Source organism: Budorcas taxicolor, chromosome X, assembly GCF_023091745.1.
Source record: "Budorcas taxicolor isolate Tak-1 chromosome X, Takin1.1, whole genome shotgun sequence".
In the NCBI taxonomy this organism is placed as follows: Eukaryota; Metazoa; Chordata; class Mammalia; order Artiodactyla; family Bovidae; genus Budorcas; species Budorcas taxicolor.
Genome location: NC_068935.1, coordinates 140,159,335 through 140,176,034, shown reverse-complemented (window position 1 = coordinate 140,176,034; position 16,700 = coordinate 140,159,335). Strand labels below are relative to the sequence as shown.

The 16,700-nt window shown below is 48.6% G+C and overlaps 1 protein-coding gene across 1 annotated transcript in view; it reads left to right on the top strand.

Moving 5' to 3' along the window:
- The window catches only part of DHRSX (dehydrogenase/reductase X-linked), a 101,476-nt gene that overhangs the window by 50,931 nt on the left and 33,845 nt on the right, over positions 1-16,700 (top strand). The window contains exon 4 of the mRNA XM_052662972.1: positions 12,707-12,808. Coding sequence (XP_052518932.1) covers positions 12,707-12,808 — 102 coding nt within the window. The remainder of the gene's footprint in view (positions 1-12,706; positions 12,809-16,700) is intronic.

Sequence of the window (16,700 nt, the reverse complement as noted above, 5' to 3'; positions counted from 1 at the left end):
TTGAAGAATCCTTGCATCCCTGGGATAAAGCCCACTTGGTCATGGTGTATGATCTTTTTAATGTGTTGTTGGATTCTGATTGCTATGATTTTGTTAAGGATTTTTGCATCTATGTTCATCACTGATTTGGCCTGTAGTTTTCTTTTTTTGTGGCATCTTTGTCAGGTTTTGGTATTAGGGTGATGGGGGCCTCATAGAATGAGTTTGGAAGTTTACCTTCCTCTGCAATTTTCTGGAAGACTTTGAGTAGAATAGGTGTTGGCTCTTCTCTAAATTTTTGGTAGAATCTGGACCACTTTTAAAGTTGTTATTGAATTTGTTCCAATATTGCTTCTGTTTTGTGTCTGGATGTTTTTTTTTTTTTTTTTTTTTGGCCATGAGGCAGGTGGGATCTTAACTCCCTGCCCTGGGACTGAACCTCCTATTCCCTGCATTGGAAGGTCTAATCCTAACCACTGGACCGCCAGGGAAGTCTCAAGAGAACATTTTTTTTCCAGGGTACTGCGTGATGTTGGTTGCATTTGAGAAGAAGAAATAAATAAGGTGACCTCTTTTTCTTTTCTTTTTTTTTGGTTCGTTTTGTTGGTCTGGAGTAAGATGGTACCTCCATCTTCAAGGTGTTTTGCTAGATGAACGCTTGAAATGGAAATTCAAAACAAAGGTTGGTCAGTGCCTCACGGGGCAAGAAACGCACAAATCGGAGAGATCCTGGTGGAGTTTTCTGCCAGCAGAGGGAATCTGCTCGAGGGAGGAACGAGATGGCAGAGGAGTAGCTGCTCGTGGACTACACCTCTGTCCATGGCTGCATCGGGGGTACGCCTTCAGACACACAAGTGCTTGCAGAACCCCAGCTCAGAGCTGACAGCAGTCAGTCCCTGACGCCTGCAGAGGAATCTATAGACACGCGTGAGACTCCGTAGGACGGAGGAAGTAGGGTGGGGGGCCACAAGAGTGTTAGTGGGACTAGACCTGCCCTCGGCAGCTTGGGGGATGGAAGCAGGGGTCCCACCCCCACACCCTGTCGGGACGATCGTCTGTGTCAGAGCAGACGGAATCTGCCCATTTGCTTGGCCAACTTTGTCGACATCTGTAATGTCTGTCTCTTCTGTCCTGCTCTCTTTCTTTATGCTTTTTAAAAAAAAAATATTTACTTATTTGGCTGGGCTGGGTCTTCACTGCAGCACATGGGAGGTTTCATTTCAGCATGCCAACTCTAATAGTGATCTAGTTCCCTGACCAGGGATGGAACCCAGGCCTCCTGCACTGGGAGTGCGGAGTCTTAGCCACTGGACCCCCCGGGAGGTCTTCGTTGCTGTTACATTGATGCTGGTGCAACCCTAGGTATTTGGTGTCCTCAGGCTAGGAGGCCAGTTTACCCCCTCCAGCCACTGTGGGGGTGCACGCCTCCCTTGGATCTCATGGACTTCTGAGGGACCACCATTTATGGCTAATGAGTACATGCCAGAAGGTCCCTGGGCTGGAGGTCTTAGCCCTCCTGGAGTCTAAAGTTAAAGTCCTTCTGGAGTCTCTAGGCCACTCATGGAGTTCTTTGAACATCCTGATATAAATATATATATATTTTCTATTTCAATAAATGTCCTGAAATATGTATATATTTTGCTTTTCAATTCCATTCACTCATGTCCGACTCTTGGTGACCCCATGGACTGCAGCATGCCAGGCCTCCCTGTCCATCACCAACTCCTGGAGCTTGCTCAAACTCATGTCCATTGAGTCAGTGATGCCATCCAACCATCTCAGCTCTGTTTTCGCTTTTCAAATACTCATAAGTCGGGAACCTCCCTGGAGGTCCAGGGGCTAAGACGCCTTGCTCCCAGGGCCAATGGCATGGGTTTCATCCCCGCTGGTTGGAGAAACTCCCACACACTTCTAGGCCAAAAAAAAAAAAAAAGGAAATTCATTACTCGAACAAAATAATCTCTGTCTTTTACTTTTTTAAGTGTTGGTGGTGGTTGTTATCATTCAAGTCAACAAAGTTGTGTCTTAAGTCGCGTCTGGCTCTTTGAGTCCTAGCCCCACCAGGCTCCTCTGTCTGTGGGATTCTCCAGGCCGGAATGCTGGAGTGGGTTGCCATTTCCTCCTCCCTCTTCCTGATCCAGGGAACCCCAGGGTCTCCTGACTTGGCAGGCAGATCCTTTACCATCTCAGCCACCTGGGAAGCCCCGAGTGTTTGTCACTCGGTCGTAAGAAAGGGTTCGGTCTCACTGATGCATTGTCTTCTTTCTGTCTTAATCTCCGAGGAGAAGAAAGCAGGGCTTCCTTTAGTAAGCATGCCTGGATGACAGGACTGTGTTCCGTGTGGCCCAGCGCTGGAGGCGTTGTTTACTGAACAATGTCTGTGTCACCGTATGTCCCGACTTGTCTGTTACCTGTGGGCATGTCTCCGTGGTGTTATGCAGATGGAAACTGTCTCTTAAAAGAAAAAAAAAAACCCCGAAATAGTGAGAGCAATGAAAGACTTGTGGAGGGCAACTGTCTGCCTTAAAAAAAAAAAAAATCCAATGTTCAAATATTGTAATTATCCTCCAATTAAAATAATTAATTAAAGGGCTTCCCTGGTGGCTCAGCTGGTAAAGAATCCACCTGCAATGCGGGAGACCTGGGTTTGATCCCTGGGCTTGGAAAACGTCCCTGGAGAAGGGAAAGGCTTCCCACTCCAGTATTCTGGCCTGGAGAATTCCATGGACAGTGGGGTCGCAAAGAGCCGGACCCTTTTTTTTTTTTTTTTTTTAAGTCTGCTTAAAAGCAGAACCGCAGACATCCAGAGAAAATGAAAGAACATTTTTCCGTCTTGATGCTGCTTGTTCTTTGGGGAGGTTTAACAGCCTTGATGAACAGGTTCTGCCAAATCCGTAATGTGTTCTTTACGACCGCGGGAGGGAAATGGTGCAGAAAATCACTCTGACATCCCCAGGAAGATGCTAGTCATTACCGAGAGGATGCTGAGACCTCGGTCGTGATTGCAGCTTCAGGCTCTGCTCACGGAGGCGGAGGGAGGCGTCCGATGAGGACTGGGGTGCCCGGCGGTGGGGGTGGGGTTGAAGCAGGAGAAAGCAGGGGCGTTCCCTTCTTTCCCTCCACGAGACACATACGGGCTGAAGAGACAAGAAGTGTGTTCACCTCCTTCAAGAAATGGTCTTGTTGCTTTTCAGTCACTCAGTCATGCCCAACTCTTTGTGACCCCATGGACTGCAGCACACCAGGCCTCCCTGTCCATCACCAACTCCCAGAGTTTACTCAAACTCATGTCCATCCAGTCAGTGATGCCATCCAGCCATCTCATCCTCTGTCATCCCCTTCTCCTCCTGCCTTCAGTCTTTCCCAGCATCAGGGTCTTTTCCAGTGAGTCAGTTCTTGGCATCAGGTGGCCAAAGGATTGGAGTTTCAGCTTCAGCATCAGTCCTTCCAGTCAATATTCAGGGCTGATTTCCTTTAGGATGGACTGGTTGGATCTCCTTGCAGTCCAAGGGACTCTCAAGAGTCTTCTCCAACACCACAGTTCAAAAGCATCAGTTCTTCGGTGCTCAGCTTTCTTTACGGTCCAACTCTCACATCCATACATGACCACTGGAGAAAGCATAGCCTTGACTAGACGGGCCTTAGTTACCAAAGTGGTATCTCTGCTTTTCAATATGCTGTCTAGGTTTGTCACAGCTTTCCTTCCAAGGAGCAAGCGTCCCTTAGTACCGTGGCTACAGTTACAGTCCGCAGTGATTTTGGAGCCCAGGAGAAGTCTTGAGATACTGCCAGAAGGGAAAATTGCAGGGTGACATCTTTGATGAATACTGTTGTTAATTTTCAGTTGCTCAGTCGTATCTGACTCTTTGCAACCCCATGGACTGCAGCACGCCAGGCCTCCCTGTCCTTCACCCACTCCCGGAGCTTATTCAGACTCAAGTCCATTGAGTCGGTGATGCCATCCGACCATCTCATCCTCTGCCGTCCCCTTCTCCTCCTGCCTTGTGTCTTTCCCAGCATCAGGGTCTTTTCCCATCAAACCTATATTTTTGATGAGTATAGATGCAAGAATTCTCAACCAGATACCAGCACACTGAATCCAAGAACACATCAAAAAGATGGCACACCACTGCCACGCTGGATTCACGCCAGAGTCACAGGGACACTTCAACATATGCAAACCAAATCAGATCGTCGATGAAAGAAAGTACAGTCAGCACCTGAAAGCAGAGAGGTGTCTTACTGGGTGGGCATGTTGAGGACGCCGAGCCTGGGAACGGCATCTCGGGAGCTCTGAGAAATCTGCTCCAAGGAGGCGGGAGAGGGAGTCAGGCTGTATACAAGTTTGCAACAAAGGAAGCGGGCGGTCTGAACAGTAAAGATCAGATATCAGGGAAGGAAGTGAGCAGTGTAGCAGGGGAGGATGCAAGCCTCTGGGCTCCCTGAATTCCCTCCTTTCAGATGCACCTCGGTTGTCTGGGGTCAAACTCATTTCGTTGTTCACCTTAAGGAGAGATAGATGTCTGATTCTGGCATCCTCCCGGCCCTCAGCAATCACTGTTGGGGGAGGGAGCACCTTCTGGATCGCAGCTTTGGGAGCCCTCCCTCACGGAGGCCAGACCTCGCCGCGGACGGCTTTGAGATTTCTCGTTTATTGATCGCGTTTATTGTCTTTTTCATTTGACAACATTCACAGAGGAAAAGAGGAGAATCACAAGGCTGTCTCGAAAAAAAAAAGTAATCTCTTTTTTACTAGTTTATTTGATAAAACAAAAACAAGGTGAATGGACAGAAAACACTGGCACCCTCCTCCGCAATCGCCGTCATCAAAATGTGAGCAGGTGAAAAGAATTCTTCTGTATTAATCCAAACTCAGGGGGTTCCTGTTCGCAGTAAAAACACAATAAAGACACATTCCCCTCTCCTGTCTCCTGTCTCCTGTCTTCCCTGTCTCCCTTCCTGGCTTCCTTTTTTATTTGAAAACAAATGTTCTTTACAATAGAATGGACAGACTTCCCAGGCGGTCCAGTTGTTAAAAATCTGCGCTTCCACTGCAGGCGCTTGGGTTTTATCCCTGGTCAGATAACTAAACTTCTGCAAGCCACGCGGCATGGACAAAATATAAAGTTATATTTTAAAAAAAAATGAATGGAACAACAACATTGTAAATCAACTATACCCCAATAAAAATTTTTTAAAAAATTAAAAAAGGACAGTGAGTAGCACATACCTTGGGTGTCTCCTGTCTGTTACTGGCGGGACGCGTGTAGCCGGAGACAAACTGAACCAGAAACCTCCCTGCTCTTGTGTGTTACTCGCTCAGTCGTGTCCGGCTCTCTGCGACCCCATGGACTGCAGCCCCCCAGGCTCCTCTGTCCCTGGCATTCTCCAGGCAAGAATACCAGAGTGGGTTGCCATTTCCTTCTCCAGTTCCTGTTCTGGGGTAATGTAGAAACATGAAAACCTTTTATTGAGTCGATCCCAGCTCCAGTTTTTAGGAGATCCGCCTGAGAACTTTCTAAAAGTGCAACCGTGGTGGACCATAAACACTGTTTATGAAGGCACGGCATTCTACAGTTTTGCTTGATGCCCAAAGCATTCTGATAAATACTGAGCTATTTAAAGGGCTTCATTCCAGTCCTTTCCGAAGTCGGTTATCACAGCCTGTTGAGTGGAGTTTCCTGTGCTATCCAATAAGTCCTTGTTGGTTATCTAGTATATTTAATTTAGAGGACGATATGTATTGTTCACGGGATTCTTGAATGCAGGCAGGAGGAGAAGGGGACGACAGAGGGTGAGATGGTCGGATGGCATCACTGACTCGATGGACATGAGTTTGAGCAAGCTCCGGGAGTTGGTGATGGACAGGGAGGCCTGGCGGGCTGCAGCCCGTGGGGTCGCAAAGAGTTGGACACGACTGAGTGACTAAACAATATTAGTGTGCACGTGTGCATCCCAAATTCCTAGTTTATCCCATCTCCACTTTCTCCTTTGGTAAACATAAGTTTGTCTCCCGTATCTGTGAGTCTCTTTCTGTATTGAAAATAAGTTCATTTGTATATTAAGAAAAAAAAAACCCAGATACCACATATAAGTGATATCATATGGTGTTTCTCTGTCTGTCTGTCTTACTATGATCATGTCTGGGTCCATCCTGTTGTTGCAACCGGCATTATTTCATTCTTTTTATGGCTGTGTAATATTCCACTGCTGGCTTCCCAGGTGGCTCAGTGATAAAAGAGTCTGCCTGCCCATGCAAGAGATGCGGGTTGGATCCCTGGGTTGAGAAGATCCCCTGGAGTATGAAACGGCAACCCACTCTAGTATTCTGGCCTGGAGAATCCCATGAATAGAATAGCCTGGCGGGCTACAGTTCATAGGGTCACAAAAGTCAGACACAGCTTAGTGAGTAAACGGAGAAGGCAATGGCACCCCACTCCAGTGTTCTTGCCTGGAGAACCCCATGGATGGAGGAGCCTGGCAGGCTGCAGTCCATGGGGTCACACACAGTCAGGCACAACTGAGCGACTTCACTTTCACTTTTCACTTTCATGCATTGGAGAAAGAAATGGCACCCCACTCCAGTGTTCTTGCCTGGAGAACCCCATGGACGGAGGAGCCTGGTGGGCTGCAGTCCATGGGGTCACACACAGTCAGGCACAACTGAGCGACTTCACTTTCACTTTTCACTTTCATGCGTTGGAGAAGGAAATGGCAACCCACTCCAGTGGTCTTGCCTGGAGAATCCCAGGGACGGGGGAGCCTGGTGGGCCGCCGTCTGTGGGGTCGCACAGAGTCGGACACGCCTGAAGCGACTCAGCAGCGGCAGCAGTGAGTAAACAGTAGCAGCCTCCCATTTTATTTATGTCCCCCATGTTCTCTGCGCGTTCATCTGACGATGCGTTGTTTCACCCTGGCTATTGTGGACAGTGCTGCAGTGGGCTTTGGGGCGCACCTTTCCCTTTGCGTTTTCTCTGGGTAGACACCCAGGAGTGGGATGACAGGGCCATTGGGGTCTCTCTATTTTTAGCTTCTCATGGAACCTCCATCCTGTTCTCTGTAGTGAGTGCGCCCATGTGTATCCCACCCACAGTGTAAGAGGCCTCCCTTCTCTCCACCCCCCTTCCCGCGTTTGTTCTGTGTTACCTTTTTGAGCATGGCCTTTCTGACAGGTGCGAGGTGATACGTCAAGGCAGTTAAATTTGCATTTCCCCCGTGATTCCGTATGCAAGCTCACCCGGGGTTGACGGCGGGGCCGTGCTGACTTCATCTGGGTGTTGTCATCCATACACAGCTGGGGGGAACAGATTAAACCTACACTAATTAGGGGCTCTGATCATCTGGGCTGGGCAGAAGCTTCTTTTCACCCTGCCTTGTAGATGGAAGAAGTAAATAAGATCCCCAGGAGAACCATTTACCTCCTGGGAGTAGGAATTGCTTTTAAAGCTCTTTAAAAATCACTGTTTCCAAGCATGAGTCAGATTGCCTTCTAACTGGCTGCCTTCTGAGTCAGTCCAATATCAGTTTTTTCTCTTTACTTGTGAAGTGCTTTGGGGACATCTGTTACGTGCCTTGGGGTCAGTTAGCGTCAGTCGAGAATGTTCTCCTTTTAATTTCATCTTCCAAATACACTTGGGGGTCAGAAACATTGGAATGGTCTGTAATCTGAAAGTTGCACAGATGTTGGCAACTTTTACAAAGGTTTTTTTTTTAACCTGTACTGTTGGCTTTTTGGGTGGTGGTGGTTGTTGAGTTGATGAGTCGTGTCTGACTCTCTGCGACCCCAGTGGGCTGTAGCCGTCCAGGCTCCTCTGTCCATGGGGTTCTCCAGGCAAGGACACTGGCGTGGGCTGCCATTTTGGTGGTGGTGGTCATGGTTTTATGCTTGAGGTTCTAGGGCTTGAGCTTTACTGTGACGCCTTCCTGAGATGGCTCTGTGGTGGGGGTGAGGAAGTGGGAGCCTTAGAGAGTGAACTTTCCTGGGGGTCGACGTGTGTGTCCTGACCATATCTCTCTGCAGCCAGGGGTCAGTGTGATTCTGACGACCCGCTCTTTGCTTGATAGGGATAAGCTTGAGGCTCAGGTGGGCACAGAGGGACGGTGTAAGAGGGGTTTTCCCAGGTGGCTCAGTGGTAAAGAACCTGCCTGCCAATGCAGGAGACTCAGGAGACCCACGTTCGATCCCTGGGTCAGGAAGATGCCCTGGAGGAGGGCATGGAAACCCACCCCAGTGTTCTTGCCTGGAGAATGCCCTGGACAGAGGAGCCTGGCGGGCTGCAGTCCATGGGCTCGCCAAGAGTCGGACACGACTGAGCGAGTAGCATGTTTACTTGCACTTGGCACTGTTCTTTTTATCCCAGTGGAAATTTTTTAATTTGCCTTTTCATTCACGGTTTTCTTTTTTCACCTGTAGTTAGTAATGTGAACTCTCTCTTCCCATTGTGGTGGTTTTTTTTTTTTTTTTTTTCAGTCTCTTCCCTCCCCCACATTTTTAAAGGCTTTATTGAGTTTGTTACAATACTCCTTCTGTTTTTTGTTTTCGTGTTTTTGGTCGCAAGGCATATGGGATCTTGGCTCCCCAAGCAAGGATCGAACCTGCCCCTTTTGCATTGGAAGGTAAAGTCTTAACCACTGAGCAGCGGTGAAATCTTCTGATGCCATTTCTTGGCAGCTTTTTGTATCAGAAAGATGCACGCGTCATCAAGAGAATCAGTTCAGGCTCCCCTCCACCCGCTGCGTTCTAAGTCAGTCAGTTTAGAGGTGGGGCTGTCTGGTTTTTGAAAGTAGGAAAGGATTTGATCAAATACCATCTGACACCCTTCCCTGTGTTTTCTGAGTGTCTTTCCTTCATGATTTTTTTTAAAATTTATCCCATATTTGTTGGTCTGATTAGTCCTAATTTGCTTGATTAGATCGTATCAGTCAGTCCTCTTCTCGATTAAAGTACTCATTTCCTTGAGATGTTGCTATTTTACTTGTAAATTTAGGCTATTATTCATTCGGGTAGAAGTACACACCTATCATTTCAAAATCTTCTTCCTATCATAGATGCGTCCCTGTTTGTTCATTTGCATTCCCGATCTTGTCAGATGTATCATCCACAGTCTTCTCTGGGTCCTTGTTTTTTGAGTTTTTTTTTTTTTTTTGTCTGTCAATTCCTCAGATGCTCAAAGATACACATGGCGTTCTCCCAGAACAGTTTTGTTTCTGCCCACCTCTGCCTGCGTTTCTAATGGGTTTTGACAAAGAGGCTGTAATGTTGTGTTGTTAGAAATCTTCTGATGAAGAAATGGCAGCAGAGGATTTCGCTGCTTAACTATAACCATCATCATAGCTCCAACATTTTTTATTAATCTTTGTTGGGATATAGTTGCTTCACGATGTTCTGCAAGCTTCTGCTGTGCAGCGAGGTGAGTCAGCCATATGCATACACATAGCGTCCCTTTTTGGCTTCCCTTCCCATTTAGGTCATTAGAGGGCATTGGGCAGAGTCCCCTGAGGTATACGGTAGGTGCTCATTTCTTGCCTATTTCACACAGAGTATCAATAGTGTATACGTGTCAGTCCGAATCTTGCAAATTCTTCCCACCTGCACTCCCCACGTTGCTGTCCACACACATGTTCTCTACGTCTGTATCACGCCTGCGCGTTGCCTGAACACTGCACCCACAGGGAACGATCCGCGTTGTCCCATTGAAATTTTAGCCCTGAATCACCTCCTTGTCTCAAAAGGGCCAGCCCTGCCTGGTGTTTCCTTGTTAGCCTGCCACTTTTCAGCCTTTTAAGTTTTAATCCCTGCCTTAAAAAAAACTCCATCACGACCATACAGAAGAATCCTCCTGTTCCTGCCCTCAACATGGTCTCGCAGTGGGAGGCTACCATCTTGGTTTTGTACCATGACCAGCCGCTTGTCAGTCTCACTCTTTCCTGCAGCAGGATCAGACCCTTGGCTTACCTCTGAACTCTTTCAAACTTCACCCCCCACCTGTTATCTAAGTTTCCGGCTTTTTTGCTACCCGGACAACTGGTATACCTTCTGTGTTCCAGTTGCCTGCGAGACACGTGTTCTGTTTCTTGTTCCCTAGGGGTGCCCTGAATATTCTCAGCACGGCAGCCTCCATTTCTCTATAATCATGTAGCTAGAAATGAAAGGGTAGGTTAATGGCGCCCCAGGTCAAGTGAAAAATGTCAGCTACGGGGCTTCCTGGTGGTCCAGTGGTTAAGACTCTGAGCATCCAATGCAGGAGGCTCGGGTTCAGTCCCTGGTCGGGGAGGTACATGCCCCATGCCCGCAACTTAAAGATCCTGCATGCCGCAAGTAAGACCCACGGTAACCAAATAAATAATCGGAGAAGGAAATGGCAACCCACTGCAGTCTCCTTGCCTGGAGAATCCCCATGGACAGAGGAGCCTGGTGGGCTACAGTCCACAGGGTCGCAGAGAGTCGGACACAACAGAGCAAGTTCACTTTCACTTTCAACCAAACGAAAAGCAGAAATATTGTTTACCTGTCACCTGTTGTCTCCTCCTCCCCGCGAAGAGCCCTGCTGGGTCAGTTACTGCAGCCCCTCTCACCGTGTCCGTTGTTGCAGATATGCAACCCCTAGTTGCCTGTTAGGTGAACCCCTAACACACGTGAGTGCCTTGCCTCCCAGTGGTCAGTCCTGGTGCCTCTGCTGGATGGGAGGCAGGGGTCACACTGTGTCATCTGTGCCGCTCTTCTCAAAGATGGAGCTCTTCACGCATTCTGGTCTGCGAGGGGCAGTCTGCCCTCCCCAGCAGCAGGACTTGATTTAGGGGCTGCTCTTCCTCACTGGAAAAGGCCCCAGTGCTGGGAAAGATTGAAGGCGGGAGGAGAAGGGGACGACAGAGGATGAGATGGTTGGATGGCATCACCGACTCGATGGACATGAGTACGAGCAAGCTCCGGGAGACAGTGAAGGACAGGGAGGCCTGGCGTGCTGCAGCCCGTGGGGTCGCAAAGAGTCGGACACGACTGAGCGACTCAACGACAGATCCCCCGTGCAGTATCACCCCCTGCTTCCAGTGATGCTGTTGCAGAGGTGAGAGAGGGGCAGCTCCTGAGTGGACGTGGAAACTGGTGCTGATGACGAGACTGGGCTAATTTCTGGGCAGTCCAGTGGTTAGGACTTAGTGTGTTCACTGCCAGGGCCCTCCTTCCATTCCTGGGTGAGGAACTAAGATCTTGCAAGCTGTGCGGCACAGCTATAAAAAATGAAAAAATTCAAACCAGTGGGTAGAAAGAAAGCAAGAGGCAGTGACCCGCTCACAAGGCAGTGCTCTCAACACGCAGCGTCAGCCCCCGTGTTGCTTGTTGATTATGGTCCTTTCGGGGCTTCCCACGGGGCGCTAGTGGTAAAGAACCTGCCTGCCAGGGGCAGCAGACTCAGGAGACTTGAGTTCGATCCCCGAGTCAGGAAGATCCCCCTGGGGAGGGCTTGGCACCGCGCTCCAGTACTCTTGCCTGGAGAATCCCATGGACGGAGGAGCCTGGCGGGCCGCAGTCCATGGGGTTGCAGAGAGTTGGACAGGACTGGAAGCTGAGTGTGTGGGTCCACGCATCCTTTTTTTACCATTGGTTGTAGTTATTAGCAATCGTGTGGGTTTCCCTCTTTTTTTTTTTTTTTTAAACATTCTTGGGAGTGTTTCAGGGGGAAATTACAACAGCGTGCTGGGAATTCCTGTGCAGATGGCACCAACTTCTAGAGCAGAAATTCCCAACTCCCTGCGGCAAAGCTCCATCTTCCCCAATCTGCCACAACCTGCTGCCATTGAGAACAGAATCAAAAGAGCAAAAAAATTAACAACAACAAAAAAATGCATTTAAGAAACATGCAAGGGACTTCTGCTTTATAATGCAGGGGGTATGGGTTTCATCCCTGGTTGAGGAGGTAAGAGCCCATGGGCGTCTTGGCCAAAAAGCCAAAAGCATAAAACTGAAACAGTGTTGTAACAAAGTCATTAAAGGCTTTAAAAGATGGCCCACATTTTAAAAAAATGTTAAAAAGAAACATGTAAAAGGTAAGTGCCTAATGTTGCCTTTTTTTTTTTAAACCCCTGGGCTCAGCCAACATACAACAACGATTGATTTTTATTTATTCTTTTTAAATTTCTAAATGCATACAGTAAAGAGTCTGCCTGCAATGCAGGAGATGTATCCTGCTCTTTGTGACCCCATGGACTGTAGCTCACCAGGCTTCTCTGTCCATGGGGATTCTCCAGGCAAGAATACTGGAGTGGATTGCCATTCCCTTCTGCAGGGGATCTTCCGGACCCAGGCATCGAACCGGGGTCTCCGGGAGAATCCCCATGGACAGAGGAAGCCTGGGGGGCTACAGTCCACGGGGTCGCAAAGAGCAGGACACGACTGAGCGACTAACACTTCGACTTTCCAAATGCATCCTCACCTTCCCAGTGTGTCTTCCGGGGAGGGGTCACCCACGATTCGCAGGATGGTGACCGTGCTGAGTAACTGATCCTGGACTACGCCTATCCCTTACGCACGCTCCCTTTGTTATTTTCTTGTTTTAGGGAAAGCATTGAAAACGCGCCCTCCCTTGTTCTCGGGGGCTGGGTGACTTGGCACACACAGCTTCCTCTGTCTGTACTCAAGAGTGTCCTAACATGTCCCTTCCGAGTGAACGCTGATGGACTGTAGCGCGTGCGGTGGATTGAAAGCTCACCTCGCTTGTTTGTCTTCCTCCAGTGGAGTTTCTGTATTGCGACCTGGCGTCCATGAGGTCTATCCGGGAGTTCGTCCAGACATTCAAAATGAAGAAGCTGCCCCTCCACGTCCTGGTGAATAACGGTGAGTGATGCAAGGCTGTACTTCGCGTCTGCACCTCTGACTCTTCCCTGAAATAGATTCATCAGTTCCGTTTTTATAGAGCCCATATATATGTGTTCATATATGATGTTTATTTCACTCCTTCAGACTTCTTTTACTCTGTGTAACAGACTCTAGGTCCGTCCACATCCCTAGGGTGAGTCAGTTTCATCCCTTTTCATGACTGAGTGATATGCCCCCAGTTCTTCACTCTGAGTAAGAGGCTGACGATCCAGAGAGTGGACTGGCGTGCGGTGGGGGGAGGCTCAGGAGGCCTGTATGTATAATTATGGCTGATTCGTGGTGTTTACAGAAAAAAGGCAACATCGTAAACTAATTTTCCTGCAAGTAAACCATAGATGTTTTTGCCAACAAAGGTCCGTCTAGTCGAAGCTATGGTTTTTCCAGTAGTCACGTATGGATATGAGAGTTGGACTATAAAGAAAGCTGAGCTCAGGAGAATGGATGCTTTTGACCTGTGGTGTTGGAGAAGACTCTTGAGAGTCCCTTGGACTGCAAGGAGATCCAACCAGTTAATCATAAAGGAAATCAGTCCTGAATATTCATTGGAAGGACTGATGCTGAAGCTGAAGCTCCAGTCCTTTGACCACCTGATGGGAAGAACGGATTCATTGGAAAAGACCCTGATGCTGGGAAAGATTGAAGGCGGGAAGAGAAGGGGACGACAGAGGCTGAGATGGTTGGATGGCATCGCCGACTCAATGGACATGAGTTTGAGCAAGCTCTGGGGGTTGGTGATGGACAGGGAAGCCTGCGGTGCTGAAGTCCATGGGGTCGAAAAGAATCAGGAATGACTGAGCAACTGAACTGAACTGAACTGAAACAATAAATTGCAAAAATAATGGTGAGGTCTGGTGAACTCCAGAGGTTAATTCAGGCACAGACAGGAGCTCTGGAAGTCCTTGGGGAAAGCGGGATTGCCGTGGAAATATAGTTTCAGTTTATTGCCGAAGCTGGGTTCCACTGATGTGTTTGGGCATCACTATCAGGACAGTCAATTTTAGGGTGTTGCTTTAAAATGATGTGAAGCGTGCTCAGTGCTTCCCTGGTGGCTCAGAGGGTAAAGAATCTGCATTCCATGCAGGAGACGTGGGTTCGGTCCCTGGGTTGGGAAGATCCCCTGGAGAAGGAAATGGCAACCCACTCCAGCGTTCTCGCCTGGAGAATCCCACGGACAGTCATGTCTGACTCTCGGCGACCCTGTGGACTGCAGCACGCCAGGCTTCCCTGTCTTCCACTACCTCCCTTCCTTTCTCCCCTAGGATCGTGGTGATGGTGTATGACCCTTTTAATGTGTTCCTGGATTCTGTTGACTACAATTTTGTAGAGGAATTTTGCATTGCGGTTCATCAGTGACACTGCCCTCTCATTTTCTTTTTCTGTGAAGTCTTTGTCCGGTTTTGGTATCAGAGTGAGGGTGGCCTCATAGAATGAGTTTGGAAGGGTTCCCTCTTTCCCTTTTAAATATAGCAGTGTGTGCGTGTCCACCCCAAACTTCCTAACTATCCTTTTCCCACATCCTTCCCCCCAGTAACCATACGTTTTTTCTCTAAGCCTGTGTGTGTGTGTGTGTGTGTGTGTGTGTGTGTGTGTGTGTGTGTGTGTTAGCTGGTCAGTCGTGTCTGACTCTTTGTGACCCCATGGACTGCAGCCCACCAGGCTCCTCTGTCCAGGGAATTCTCCAGGCAAGAAGACTGGAGTGGGTTGCCATTTCCTTCTCCTCTATGCCTGTGAGTCTGTTTCTGTTTCATAACTAAGTTCAATTGTATGGTGTCTTTTTAGACTGTGCATGTAAGTGATAGCGTATGATGTTTCTCCTCCTCTGTCTGACTAACTTCACCCAGTATGGCAATCTGGAGTTTCATGCTTGTTACTACCAATGGCATTCTTTCATCCTTTTTCATGGCCAAGTAATATTCCATTGCATATATGTACCACATGTCATTTATCTGTTCCTCTGTCAATGGACATTCAGGTCAAACCACAACTCGAAAGGAAACGATACTGGGAATATTCTGAGTCAGCAGCTGCAAACCCATTTCCTGGCTTCACGAGTTCTCAGACCAAGGCCCTGTCCATGGTACTGATGGTGTTCAGTAGAGCCTGCTGAATTTACCAAAGCTGTGTGCCCGGGACCCTTCTCTGGGATAGTAACTCCTCCTCTCAAGGTGATTGGCTCAAAGGAGTAGGATTCAGACTCCCCAGGTGGTCTAGTGGTTAACAATCCCCCCCACCCCCAACCCAGTGCTGAAGATACAGGTTTGATCCTTGTTCTGGGAAGTTTCACATGCCCTGGAGTAACTAAGCGTGTGTGCTCCCAGTACTGAAGCGCTTACACCCTCGAGCCTGTGATCCGCAATGATACCCCTGAGCACTGCAGCTAGAGAGGAACCCCTGCTCACTGTAGCTAGAGAAAGCCAAGCAGCGGCAAAAACCCTGTGCAGCGAAAAATAAATAAATGAAGTTTTTCAAAAAGAGGGAGGGGCTTGGGTTTGTAGGACCAACTCCTGTTAAAACCATCCCAGGCATCAGCTCTCATGGAGAGCACCCCCCTAGCTGCGTCCCACAGGAAAGCTGTCCGAGGATCATGGCTAGCTAGAGGTCCTCGCTAGCTTTGCATTTTTAAAATTGATTCATTTGTTTGTATCACCATTCTCGATGGAGATCACTTTTCCAGTCTTTCTCGAGTTTGCTACAGTGTTGCTCCTGCACTGTCCATCAGAGGAGAGTTTCATGTTCTAAAGAAAGCAGTTATGTTCTGTAGCTGTGAATTATGTCCATGAAGGTGGTGGAGTGAAAGTCGCTCAGTCATGTCTGACTCTTTGTGACCCCCATGGACATACCCCGGTGGGTATGTGACCCCCCCCATACAGTCCGTGGAATTCTCCAGGCCAGAATACTCGAGTGGGAAACCTTTCCCTTCTCCAGGGGAATCTTCCCGACCCAGGGATTGAACCCGGGTCTCTGGCATTGCAGACAGATTTTTTACCAGCTGAGCTACCAGAGAAGCCCAAGAATACTGCATTGGGTAGCCTTTCCCTTCTCCAGGGAGATCTTTCCAACCCAGGGATCGAACCCAGGTCTCCTGCATTGCAGGCGGATTCTTTACCAGCTGAGCCACCAGGAAGCCCACTGGAGTGGGTAGCCTTTCCCTTCTTCAGGGAGATCTTTCCAACCCAGGGATCGAACCCAGGTCTCCTGCATTGCAGGCGGATTCTTTACCAGCTGAGCCACCAGGAAGCCCACTGGAGTGGGTAGCCTTTCCCTTCTTCAGGGAGATCTTTCCAACCCAGAGATCGAACCCAGGTCTCCTGCATTGCAGGCGGATTCTTTACCAGCTGAGCCACCAGGGAAGCCCACACTGACAGGAAAGTCCCTAAAATTTATGATTAAAGGGAGCAATCAGGATCTTGCAGGTGTTTGGCATTCCAGTCAGGGAATATTTGTGCATGGGTTAGCATGGCACAAATGGGACGAGACCGCCTCTCTCCGCCGGTGGGGGAACTCGTGATCGAGGCTGGGGCTTCGTCCACCCCGAGAATGATTAATAGTGAATGTCCTGCAGAGCCGGTCAATATTGATCATTTATTCCCATCCAAATTTGATGTTTCCCATCCTCGTGCCAGAACTTGGACAGGTTTGTGTTCACGGCTCAGAATTTATGGTTTGTCCTTGCAGGAATACTTCCCATCACTCTCCTAGATGAATCTCCCAACATCAAGGATTACTAAAAAGTATCTGTTCCCCGTGCCAAATAAATGTGTCAGTGGTAGCCCTGAGAAAGAAAAAAGATGGCTTGTCTGGCCAGATACACGTTAACCCAGTTTTCACTGTAGATCTTCATTAGTTGAGG